Source organism: Gavia stellata, chromosome 1 (assembly GCF_030936135.1).
Source record: "Gavia stellata isolate bGavSte3 chromosome 1, bGavSte3.hap2, whole genome shotgun sequence".
Lineage (NCBI taxonomy): Eukaryota > Metazoa > Chordata > Aves > Gaviiformes > Gaviidae > Gavia > Gavia stellata.
This window is the reverse complement of record NC_082594.1, coordinates 59,116,235-59,129,917: the sequence shown is the minus strand read 5'-3', so window position 1 is coordinate 59,129,917 and position 13,683 is coordinate 59,116,235. Positions and strand designations below refer to the sequence as shown.

Sequence of the window (13,683 nt, the reverse complement as noted above, 5' to 3'; positions counted from 1 at the left end):
TAAGCTCAAACCACTACCAAAGAAATACTTGAGCATGGATGAAGCAGAAGATGCTCTGTTCTGGGAAAACTCATAAAGATTGAAGGATTGTTCTTCAGCCGACTGATTTAGTTACCTGAACCTTTCCAGACTTCCACTTAACTGCATTTGCCATCGTCCTAAACTTGGTTAGCTGAGGTTATGAATCCTGTTTTCTCTCCTTTTATATATGTTTGGTAGCAGGTCATTTACTTTTCAGAAAAGCATGATTTTTGTCCTGCTTCGTGAAGATCTTCAAATCTAAATAAGTAGGCTGTATAATTTTTTTCTTTCTTTTGAGTATCTACATTTTCCTTGATGCTATTATATCCAAATAATAGCAAGTTTTGCTTTTCTGTAGTTTCCAGAAGAGCTCTTTATCAGGAACTTTCTCTCCACATATTGGGTCATTTTTTAATTCACCGTTTCAAGATTCTTTCAGTTGCTTTCCACAAGCTCAAGTTCTGAGTTTTCTGCACTGCATTCACTAATCAGGTTATTCCCTAACTCGTTCTCATCAAATTTATATGGGCAGTCATGTTGCGTTTGGAGACCCTTTTTACTGTGAACATCACTGAGTTTGCTTTCATTCTTAGTAATTGGGCTGTCTAAACTTTCAGTGCCTTCGTGCTTTGTAGTCTGTTCATTTCTAGCTACTTTTTTGTCATTGTTTTGTTTTCATTATGGTCCCCATATAATGCATTTGTTTAATTAAGGTGATAGAACCACTTTCCTGCCACCCATTGGAACATCTCCAATTAATGTTTTTGCTACTCTCAATTACAATGCTGTCAGTCGATCGAGGCTATAGCTCTTCTAGACTCTTGCTGAGAAGACAGTCTTCTCTTTCATAACCTTGAATGACTATATCCATTGGGTACTCTTGTATCCAATTTTGTGCCTCCTCGTGGCTTATTATAATTATTCCAAGTCACCTGAATTTCAGTAATTTACTCAATAATGAAGTGGCTTCATAACTAAGTAGCATTAGTTTAAAACAGACCACCTTCATGGATCACATGAAAATCATATGCTCAATGACTGTGAAATTGGTGATGTTTGTTAACTGCATAGTATGTAAATTATTAAAAGAAACCTTAACCCAAAACTCTACTAGTGATTACTTTGCAATAAGACGCCTTGTATCTAAATGTTTTTGTTTCAGAATACCTAACTTCTGAGTACTACCTCCATTCTTATAGGAAATATTATCCCAGTACAGGATAAGTTTACTTGTAGCAAATACAATGTGGGTATATTCCTCTCCAAATTAAATACACCATTACAAAGTTATCCCACATTATTTTGAAGGCATTCTGCTGTTTAGCTTAGACATTGTTTCACCTTTGTTACATTTGGTTTTGAGCCATATGGATTTAGCACACTTTCACTTAAAGCTCTTGGCTTTTAGGTAATGTTAAGTAACTCTGAAAAATAGATATTATGCCAACTTTGCAGAAATAAAAGTAAACCCAGGTAATTCTACAACACATCTTGAGTAGAAGGAACAAGCAAAAAAAATGTTCAAGTAACGTCCTCATTTTAGAGAGCACAAAGTAAACTAGTCAAAATACAGTAACTTATTTTGAAATGTTGAAAGAAATTTCACTATGCAAAGTAATTTCTGTTGCTGTGTAGTTATTTGCATTTGTGATCCAGAAGATTTTGTGAAGTTTTCCTCTTTTACACGTACAAATTTAAAGTACCCTAAGGCTTACTTTAGTGTTGATCTGAGAAGCAGAATTTCATGGTCACAGTGAAATTTCCTCTCTGGCAGTCTTTCTCTGCCTCTCTGAACTTTGGTGTAGGATAGGAATAAGTTCTGACTTGGTAAGCAGTATACTTCAGTGATCCAGGCCTTCTTTCTAAACCTTCAGTTTAACAGTACAAATCTCATTTTTTTGCCAGCTGAGATCTGCCGTTGAACTACTCTTCTTATTTTGGTGTGGGTTTGTTACTTTTCTTGAGTAATAGTTTTTGTATGTAGTAATAACACTGCCCTAATGTCTGTCTTCAAAATATTGGAATTATGTTGTCATGGTAGAATTATTTTTACTAGTATTATCTTGCCTGTGTTCAGAAAATAGAGGAAAACACTTTTCTATGGCACCTATTTCTTACTAATTCCAATCTTGCACTGGCTGTGAGAGAAGGAACACGTTGCTAATCTTTGAATGAAAGCAAATTCTCATCAATTGGCTGTTCTGAAACAGTGTGTTCACAGGATGTTTTCTGCTAAGCTTCTGTCTTAGTTACAGTGATGTAACTGAGTGTTGCCATAATGTGTCATCTTTCCTTTAATTGCAAGTTGCATTAATTGTTTTTGTTGTTTATCAGACAGCATTATTGAAACGGCAGAGTCGATACATTCGTTCAACAGTTCCTGAAAATGCAGAGAAGGAAGCTCAAAGCTTGTTTGTAACTGAGGTAATATTGGAATTGCGTGTGGCTGTGTGTAATAGCAGTATTATACCTAAATTGTTTTTCTTCTGCTTCATTTACCATTTAAAAAACAGGAAAAAAAGCTCTGAAAAAATTATTAAATGTATATTGCCATTTAATTGTCAATGATTTCAAGAGAAAATTTCCAGGAAAATCTAGTATTTTTTCCATTGGTGGCTGGAAAAGAAGAATTACAGGATATCTTTGAATAATTTTGTTTGTGTAATTGGCTTTTGCAGATGCTTCTCCCCCACCTTCTTTATACTTTTGGCTTTCCTAGATGAACATGGGTAATTTCCATATATAATATCGGAAGCAATAGTAAATCTGAATGAATCAATGTGACTTGTTTTCCCTGATAGTGTTTCACACCAGTCATTCTTAGTTTGTTCATAATAATCTTGTACAGTTTGCTGGAGCAGAGGTATTCATAACTGTAATACTTGTAGAGGCCAGAATTCATTGTGACTGCTCAGTTTGTATTACTATATGTAGAAGAAACATCCTCAAACTTAAAGTTTCTCGTAATTGCTTGCTTATGTTGGCATTCCCTTGATTCTGACTCTGATGTTGTTTCATTTAGTGTCTTGTTGAAGCCTTTTAGGAATGAAAGGTTTAAAATTTTAGTCTTTTTTATATTATCTACTGGTTTTCTACTGATATACTTTAAGCTGATATTTTAACATCTGAAACAAGTAAAAGTCTGTTGTAATTCCAAGAAAACTGAAGGACCTCCAAATAGCTGAATCTACGTCAAACCTCAAAGTGTTTTCTTCACAGTGATACATACCCTTAATACCTAACCTAAACAGCTCTAAGATAAATTTGAAGAAGGTAGACAAAGAGGGAGGAGCGTTACAGGTATTCATGAAGTTTAATGAGTTTCTGCAGAAACAATTGCTTGGCAAGTATTAACTTTGTGTTTTGAAATATAAAGAAAATATTTTTTGATTATTAGACACTGTTTTTGTGTACATGTAAGTCTATTCGTGTAACATGTAAAATTTTGTACCGTATGGTTTCTGGCAACAGATTTTGTCAGTTTTATGTTACTTTGGTCAAAGCCAAGATAAATCAGTACTTTTATGTTGTAGCAGTATGGGTGGAGTAAAATGGTATTTCCTGTGATCTAGTGCAGAGCTTAATGACATAATTGCTTTTCAACAGCTGGAAGCATGTAGTTTGAATTTAAATATTAATGTAATTGCACTAGAAGTATAAATTTAAGGAGAATATGTTTTTACTTTCTCCATACCTGTACATGCAAATTTGAATATTCTATTTTAATAATACATCTGTATTTTAATGCTGAGTTTTCTAAAGGCTCAGTCATGTTTTCAAGCTGCAGCAAAATGCTGCTTTAACTTTTCAGACAACTGAAGATGGTTAATCCAGATGCTGAGTGTATTCACCGTTTTCTGGTCTTATAAGATACATGTCTAACAGGTGATAACGTCCTATTGAAACATATCACTTGTTGCAAAAAGCTGTATTGCACTAGACTGTTGCAAAAGAAAGGAAGCGTACAACATTTTCAGAGATCAACATGTAACCATAGTAGTTTATAAACAGCCATATCTTAAGAGGTTCTTGTGTGTGTGTCTAGGGTATGCTGTTAATCCTCTTTCAATTAATATTGATATTTGGTTTTCATTAAAACAGTGCATCAAAACCTACAATTCAGACTGGCATGTTGTTAACTATAGATATGAAGATTACTCAGGAGAGTTTCGACAGCTTCCAAAGTAAGTGTGTTATCTAGTGGTGTAATAAAGACTTTGAATTTGTGAAGGAACTCTAACTGTATTTAATATAAATGTATTTATTACAGAAATGTATTAATACATGTAATACGTAACTTGAAATACGCTATATCAGTGTTTAGTAGTCAGTAGAGATGATAAGGATTTCTTGGATGGCATTTATACTGATGAACTTGAAGGTGTAAAATCTCGTTAAACCATTTGTTGGAAAGATACCGTAATAACACTGCCTTATTAATAGGCAGGTCAAAACAAGAAATTGTATCATTGACAATGTGAATGTAAGTATTGTAACTAAAACCGGCTAATGTTTAGATGAAACTAAAATGGTGATATCCTGTTTTTGTAGCTTCAAAGGCAGCTTTTGGAACTCTCTTTAGAATAGAACCTAACTGAGATGATTAGAGCAAATGTTTGAACTAGTGCATATTTTCACAGGATGAATCAAAGCAAAAGCCTAACCCACATCTATTACAGACTTTCTAAACCATCTGCTAGAGAAATCTTTTCCAACTTCTTCAAAACTTTGTAGGGAGAGTCTAGAGATTAGACCCTTAACTTAAAATATCTGAGAGTGGCTGAATACTCCAAATCCCACAACTCTGGAAGATCTATGCCTTCCCTACCTACTCTCCTGCATCTATCAGTTAAGAAATAGCTTTCTTTCCCTGTGAAAAGTTCTGATTATACTCACAGTTTTTGTAAAAGTCAATGCCTGGTTTTTACTTGCCCTGGACAGAAACCACACTAGTCAATAGGAATTTGAATAAATGCATTGTCCTAAAAGGAGCGAATGGTTACAGGTATGAAATCTTGCTCCTAAGGTATTAGGATTGCAGTGAATGAGAAGGCATTTGGTTCTCTCCAGTTGCACATAAGGACAGTGACAAGCGGAACAAAAGAAAGACTGTGGGCAGATATGCAAATCAGGAAAATTGCTGGCTAAGAAATACATTTCATGAAAAATACATGCTTTTACTCAGTTATGCTTGTGCTTTTTCCTTTTCAGTTAGGAAAATAACATCTTTATTTTTGCAGCTGTAAAATGTGTAACTAATCACAAGATTTCTAGTATTTTAGAAGCTTTTTCTTTCATAGTAAAGGGACAAAATCGGAGAAGCTTCCGGTTCATTTATATGAAGTGGATGAAGAAGCAGATAAAGATGAGGTGAGATAATAGTAATTCCTTACTTTCTCTTGCTTTCAGCAAAGAACGTTGGGTAAGGAGAGGTTACAAGTTGGGTTAGGTGTTGATATCAGTAAATGAAAACAGACATTAGCTTGAACAGCCTGACTGGGAAACAAATGTAGTTACTTTACCTATCTACTTTCAAACAGCCTTGTACTCCTGAGATCTGTCATTTGATTAGAACAAGTTTTGACAGATGGTGAAATTGAAGTTGTAATACTTGGTGACATATAATCCTTCAGCTTTCATAAAATCTGTCTTGTCTTGTACTGTTTCTGTGTAGACAGGTATATAGAGAGGAATGTTTCATGCGGTTTAATCACGAAGTTGAGTAAAATCATAGGTTAATCTGTTCCAACATGCCAGTACGCACACTTAAGCATGCATGACAGTATAGCATACAGTGTGAGTTACTCAAATTTGTGACAGACTAATTTTATAGGATAAGGCCTGGAGAGCCATCATGGAAATAAAAGCTAAAAAAATTGTCTAAAACTCTAAGGTATTTTCTCTTTTTGTCATCGGCTTAGGGAAACCAGAGATCTATAGCCTCAAGTAATTTTCAAGTATGTTTCAAATGTCAAAGACTTTTTTTCAGTAACTGCTTCTGTTATTTGTGTGATTTAATTAATTTTTACTGTGCCCTGTTTCAAAATACAGTGTTTAAATGCCAGTGTGTTCTTTTCTTATAAGTACTTGATCTCTTGCATCACAGAAAAGGATTAAAATAAAATTATTTTTTGTGGTTTTTACCCTTTGGCAATTACTTTGCTTCTAAATTCCTTATATTCAGAAAGGTTGCATATGAAAGAAAATTAATTTCTTACAAGTTTTCCTGGATTAAATGTGAAAAAGTAGTTCAGGGAGTGCGTCTGAATAGGGTAGATTCCTGAACAGATAGTCTCAGGATGCCATTTCTCCAGCGCTGCTGCTGTTAATCTGCATTGTGACATTTGGACAAATAATGTCACGCATCTGTATCCAAATCCTCCTATTTGTAAGATGGGAATAATTATGATTTCTATTATACTGAAGTTAAAAAGACTTGGCGTTATTTACTGTGGTAATATTTCAAACAACAGAAGTGTTTTAGAAAACAGTGAGTTAAACATGAAAAAAATTAAATGGAGATATAATTGACTGATTGTTACTAGGAAAAATACTTATGGCTAGAGTTAGTTAAACGCCGAAAAACTATAGCTTGGCTATTATCAGGTGGTATGTGTTTTACTAGGAAGTATAAGTGGGAGGACTTTCTATTTCCTTCTGCCCAGTTTCCTGTTAGGGCAGCAGGAACATAATATCTCTTTCAGAGGTACAGTCACTGGAGAAGAGGTCTGCGGTGCTTTGTGGAGGAACTCAAAATATAAACACAAGATAAAAGCATGCTAGGAAGAAAAGGGAGCTTAGTGGGAATAGGGTGGGGGGACCATAAATTCTTTCCTCAAGGGAAGAATTAATGCAAGAGGTTTTTCTTTCAAACATTAACATCTTTGTATGCCAAAAAGTGTATATGCAAATCTTAGATTAAAGGTTGTTTGTTCTTCTTTTTGGTTCGCTTTTGTTTGTGGTTTTTTTAAGAAAGATGATTTATGAAGAGAATGATAGAAAACAAAAAGCTGCAAGGGATTAAAAATTGGAGGAAAACCAGATAAAGATTAGTTTAATTTTGCATCATTAAAAAGGAGAGAATTACCTTTCCAAAACTAATTTGGGCTATCAGGCCATCAGGTTGATGTTTGTAAATGGAATTTTTGAATCAGCCTGGGGTATGGGATCAAGATAAGGAATTGTTTTTGTTGAAACAGTTGCTGTTGAAGTAAATTTTGGAGCTGACTTTGTGGGAAAGATAATTTAAAAAAAGTGAGGCACAGTGTGCAGCAGTAATAATAAAAGTGAGGAAATTAACTTAGCAGTTGGAAACAGGAAGTATGTTTTCAGTGTAGAAGTTGTGTGTTAACAACCGGGTTCGGGGTTCCTTTGTATTAACAGATGGTCAGCTGGAAAGATTCAGCAGCTTTTTGGCTCTGTAGGCAGGAATTCTGTCTGACAGAAAGAAATGGTGTAACTAGAGAGGCCCAAATGACAGTCAGTTTTATTGTTAGAAAACAGCATGCAGCTCAACAGAGTTGGGAAACAGTGCATCTCAGAGACTTGGAATTGGAAAGAGAGTCTTAAGAGAGCTAAATCTTGCATTTGTTAACACAGGTAATGAATTCTTGTTGTGTCAGGTGATCCTATGTATGGTTTGTGAAATTACAGAAAAGCATTGGTTGTTTTGTGCCAAGTTTTGATGATAACTCGTCATCTACTCATCATCTTACACTTGCAAAGGTGGTTTTAAACCATCCTTTCTTTGGGGATAACTCCCACCAGCGAAGGTGGAGAATCATAGTTGGAAACCCAGTGTTTTAAGTTGTCTCTGTATATTGATTGTTGTACAAGAAAAATGGTTATCTAGGTAATAGAACAGGGGTGGGCACTAATGACTTGAAAATGGGAAACAAGTAGACTGTATTGCTTGGACAGTGAGAATCACTGGGGCATATGAAAATTTACGGAGTATTTCTGGTCTATGCTTCTGGGGCATTATATCAGATGCTCTGATAATTGGTGACCATATCATCGTTACTGGGCCTAACTTCCATAGTATCAAGCTGACTAGAATTTTTGAAGGAATGGATTGATGCATCTTTTGCCTTCTTTTGCAGTTTTTTGAAGTTCGCATGTGCATATGCATATGAATATGCAAGCTAGACAGACTAAATAAGCTGTAATAAATTAACTAGTAACTTTTACAGAATATTCCTTGATTTAGGTCCAGAAACTAATTAATATTATTCCAAAATTTGGTTTTAAGGTTCAGTTGTTGAGCTAATGACTCTGTCCCCCATATGTAATCATTTTTTATTGTACGTTCTCTTAATAGCTGAGAAAAGGAATTAGAAAAAGTAGTTGAGGCACTTGAGGAAGTTTTGTGGGTTGGTTTTCAACTGGATACGAAGCTAATTTTGAATGTTTGGATAATAAATTATCAGGAATATTTCTCCTCTAGATGGCTGAAAATCTTCTTACACATCTAATTCATTAGTGTTTTTGTTGTGTCAAAATGGGTTATGTCAACTGGAAACCATGGTAAAGTCAGCTTGGTACTGCTCTAAAAGATTACTTGAATTGGTGATTTAATATTTATTGTGTGGCAACTGTAGATCTGTCATTGTAATTGGTTTTGATAGTAGAGTGCTGCTTTTTGGTAGTTGTTAACATCCTATGGGTTTTGATGTACTGATGAAGTTCCATCAACTAGCAGATGGAAGTGGTATACAGGCAGTGGGTGTGATGTGTGATGCATGCATTGGATCTGCTGTTTGTGAACTTGCCATTACTGCCAGGTTTGGTCTTGTTCTTTCTAGAAAGCTTTGATTCTGATCTGTAAAAGGGCAGATCCAATTCAAGAATTCAAGACTTAGTTCTCTGTAAATTCTTAAGTAAGTAATGTCTTCACAGTAATACATATAAAGCAAAATGGTGTAAGAAATCTCAATTGAAGTTTTTGATAAGTGTAAGTTTACATTGTTCTTTTTGGTGATGGAAATTGGTAAAAATTCTTGCACTGGAAGATTAGAATATATGAAAAAGCTTACAAAGTAAATGTAAGTAAATGTTTTGAGTTTTCCCTCTTTCTCCTATTTCAGTGGGATTTATCTTGACTAATAATTAGCTATCTAGAAGTTGGATCATGCTGCTGGCTATAGAGAAAGCCTGTATAAGTGGCCAGGTTACATATAAAAAGTTAGGTGAGATTATTTAAATAAAATAATTGGAATTGGAAAGCTACAGAATTCCAGCAGGGTCTCATAGTACGTTATTATCATTACATCATAAGCATAACTGTTCCATCTTTTAAAAATGACTTCTGAAATTTTTGATAAATAGAACAGTTTCAGACTGTCATGCAAAACTTTACTTCTTTTTGTTTTCCCATCCCCCTTTCTTCATGTCCAGGATGCAGCATCTCTTGGGTCTCAGAAGGGTGGAATAACAAAACAAGGATGGCTGTACAAAGGCAACATGAACAGTGCAATCAGTGTGACAATGAGAGTAAGTTTAAGAATGTCTTACACATGGTAAAAACTGAACACCAATACTAAAATACCACTGTGCCTTTGAGAATTCAATTTCTATGTGGTTTACTTCTAAAACAAAAAATAATAGTGTGGGATGAAAGAGGGAAGCTTGTATGTCATTTACAGCTGTGAAATCTTACTTTCCTTTTACTCTACTTAAATCAGAAAAAATGCATTAAAAATCCAGTATGTGGCAGAATTCCAGTGTTTTAAATAATTTTCTTAACTGAACCTTGGTGTGTTATTAGTAGAAAAGGACTATGTAATATGAGTTCTTATTTGTATTGCCTCTTTATAGAGAAACAAACTTGTTATTTTTACAGTTATCACAATAAATATCTACTATGTATAATATTGTAGAGTCAGTTTTAAATACCTGTCAATGGATCAAAAATACTTTCAAATAATATGTTACAATCTTGCTGCAGGTTTTTAAGTTAGTTTTTTTTTTTGTTTAAATTAAAGGTTGCTGTTTTGTTTTCCGGGTATACTGATTAGGTTATATGTAAATGAAAGCTTTTTTCTATAACCTACTGTATAAATAGCATGCACGAGTTTTGTAATATGAAGCTGATTAATACTGGTGTTGTAATTCTTTTTCTTTCCTCCTTTCTTCTCACTAGTCATTTAAAAGAAGATTTTTCCACTTAATCCAACTTGGTGATGGATCCTATAATCTCAATTTCTACAAAGATGAAAAAATATCAAAAGAACCTAAAGGATCAATATTTCTAGATTCATGCATGGGAGTGGTTCAGGTAATTATCATTCTTCTGCCTGTTCTTCAGTTAATTCTGTATTTGATAGCAAATAGATTTTTTTAAAAATAGAGATAACTTTTGTCAGATGTAGATAAGTACCTATTATACAGAGGAACAATTAGATATGCTGCATCTTGCAGAAACAGTGAACAAGATCTTAAAGGGCAGGAGGCTGAATTTTAAAAATCTTTCTGAAAAGAACATAAATTACTAGTTGATGTCAAGTATTTATCAAAAATATAAAACAAATTTTAAGGCAAGCATGCAAAAAGCCCAACCTTAAATCATGGCAAAGTAATGACAGCATAAAACTAAAATTCATTTCAGTTGCATTTTGTGCTTACATGAGCTGTAAAATGTTTTGCATAACTTCTTGTGTGGGATTTTTGTTGTGGGAATTGTATTAAATTCAGTCACCCTTCCAGATGCTTTCATTTGACTTTTATAATGTTACTTCCATGTGCTTTTCTTTATTTTAAAAAGCTAAGGGCTTTGCTGACAGTAGCAAGTGCCAAAGAAAAGATTCTTTTTTTTTTTTCTTGTGATTCTATTATGTATTTACAGTACAACATGTAACTGTTTTGTTAGGCACAGCATACCTGGAAAAAACTCTTGGGTTTTAGGGTTTTGTTAACTTGGATAGAAATAGGCAAAGTTTAATAAAAATATATTTCTGAAATAATTTTTTTTTAGTATAAAGTTGTTTGAAGATTTATGCAGAGAGATACAACAGCTTTACAGAGGATTATTTTTTTCCAAATATTGTAATAATGTTTTTGGATACACTTTTAATAGATACTTTTGCATGGAAATTCTTATAACTGTAGTAAATTTAATCATATTGCAAGTTGTATGCAATATGATTAAATTGCAATTAATTGCAATTATTGCAATTTGATTTACACAAATTGTTTTGCCTTAGGGATGGAATTCTGGCCAACTCCACTGAAATGAATTTGATTTGTGTTTTTAAAACAAACAAACCAACAAACAAAGTGGTTCCTAAATACAGTTATAGTATTTGTTTTGCACTTAAACTGTATCTTTCCTTCTGCTCCTCAGCTTCCTCTGCTTTGGCGATCGTCTCTCTGATAATATAAATTTTCCATCTTTTGGGCTGTTTCTGGCCTCTTGTTTCCCACTTACGTGATGGCTTGTTTCTGGTTCTCAGCCTGTGGCTCTGATACAGACTATTGTGGGCACTACAATACTAGTTTACGTCATCAGAAAACGTTGAGATATTAAGTTGTTACAAATGAAAGAAAGGCACTGCAGCAAAAGGCAGTGCTAAGTCCTGCAGCTGGGGAGAACAACCCCAGGCACCAGTACATGCTGGACAGGCCACCCAGTTGGCAGAAAAGGACCTGGGGGTCCTGGTGGACACCAAGTTGAACATGAGCCAGCAATGTGCCCTTGCAGCAAAGAAGGCTAATAGTATCTTGGGCTGCATTAGAAGGATTGTTGCCAGCAGGTCAAGGGAGGTGATCCTTCACTTCTGAACAGCTAAATAGCACTGGTGAGGCCATACCTGGAGTGCTGTGCCCTATACTGGGCTCCCCAGTAAAAAAGAGACATGGACATACTAGAGAGATTCCAGTGAAGGGCTATGAAGATGATGAAAGGATGGAGCATCTCTCCTATGAGGAGAGGCTGAGAGAGCTGGGACTGCTCAGCCTGGAGAAGAGGAGGCTCAGGGGGATCTCATCAATGTTTGTAAATACCTGAACGGAGAATGCAAAGAGGGTGGAGCCAGGCTCTGCTCAGTGGTGCCTAGTGACAGGACCAGAGGCAATGGTCACAACCTCAAACACAGGAGGTTCTCTCTGAACATTGGAAAACACTTTTTCACTGTGAGGGTAATGAAGCACCCAAGTTGCCCACAGAGGTTGTGGAGTCTCCGTCCTTGGAGATACTCAAAATCTGCCTGGACATGGTCCTGGGCAACTGGCTCTAGGTGGCCCAGCTTGAGCAGGGAGGTTGGACCAGGTGATGCCCAGAGGCCCCTTCGAACCTCTAACCATTCTGTGTTTCTATGTTTTTGGGGTTTCTTTTTAATCCTGAAAATCCCCTTTTGTTCTAAATCATCTTTTTATGAAGTACTGTTCCATATTTTCAGTTCCATCAGTTCAATTCAAGTAACCTGACATCTCCTCAGACTTTGTCAGAAGTTTTTTTTGTTTGTTTGATTGGTTTTTTTAATTACTATTCCTTTGTTTTACTGCAAGTAAGGTTTTGGGCTGATACAGTAGTCTTTAAGTAAAACTGTACTTTGGATGCTTAAAGTTTATAGTTGGCTTGTGTCTTGAATGCTGTATTCTACAGTACCAATAGCATTCATCTTGGCATCTGGATGTTCAGAACTGCATGTAGAAATTTGAGACTAGTTATGGATCGACATCAGGTGCAAAACTGAAAGCAGTTAATGCTCCCTTCTATGAAGCCAAGAAGTCATTCAATGGCTAGAATAAAGGAGTTTGGAAATAGCTATTTTCTTCACTTGAACTGTTGGTGAGGGGCAAGTAAATGAGATTTTGAACTATAAAATATTATACATAATGGCCCTATTTAAGATGTGTGATTCTATTATTTCATATTATGTACTGTATCCTCTTTGGCTGATCTTACTTTATTAATCATTTTACTGTTACTTATTATTAGTGTTGTATCAGCATCTAGAAATTTGTATGGGAAAAAAGTGGTCTCTACGCAGTAGAAATTGCATTTCCATTTAATGGAAGAGGAAAATAATATAAAAAATTGTAAGGACCCCAGCCACTGTACTTTGCAGTAGTCTTCTTAGGTAGACATGCTTACAAGCTTTTGTTCTCAGAATCAAACTACTTGTTTCAGAGTAAGTCTTTTTGGTGAGGGGGGATTAGTTCCTATTGCATTTGTATAACACTTCTCATTTCTGTTTTGAGTTCATTTAGTACATATGCTTACTTGTTCTTCAAAGGCAGTATATGCACAAAAGGGCAAAATGCTGACTTCACTTCCAGACATTAAAGATAAAGCAGACGAGAGGAGAATATGCTCCTTCATCAGTACTTGTATAAAAGGAATGCTGAATATGTGCAAAAGGGGTTTTCTGGGATTTTTATTTTTGTTTGGTTTTTGTTTAGGTGTTTGGTTTTTTTTTTACACACACACACACACACACACACACAACTTAAAAACATTAAATGAAAAGTTGGGAATTCCCAAAATACTGTTTGGGGTTTTTTTTGTTTGGTTTGTTTTGTTGGGGTTTTTGTTTTGTTTTAATGCTGAAGTATATTGAGACTTCTCTGCGTCACAGAGAAGTGCAGTCACATAGTATAAACAGTGTATATATATACACTCACATAGGCATGGTTGCTCTAATTCAGTGATTTGTGAAAACC

General features: G+C 35.0%; 1 protein-coding gene across 8 annotated transcripts in view; it reads left to right on the top strand.

Annotated features, from left to right (window-relative positions):
* Positions 1-13,683, top strand: part of DOCK9 (dedicator of cytokinesis 9) — a 111,824-nt gene that overhangs the window by 23,190 nt on the left and 74,951 nt on the right. For all 8 annotated transcript variants that reach the window (XM_059835941.1, XM_059835943.1, XM_059835944.1 and 5 more), the window contains exons 3-7: positions 2,356-2,445; positions 4,123-4,205; positions 5,322-5,391; positions 9,418-9,513; positions 10,163-10,297. In XM_059835941.1, the coding sequence (XP_059691924.1) occupies positions 2,356-2,445; positions 4,123-4,205; positions 5,322-5,391; positions 9,418-9,513; positions 10,163-10,297 (474 nt within the window). The remainder of the gene's footprint in view (positions 1-2,355; positions 2,446-4,122; positions 4,206-5,321; positions 5,392-9,417; positions 9,514-10,162; positions 10,298-13,683) is intronic.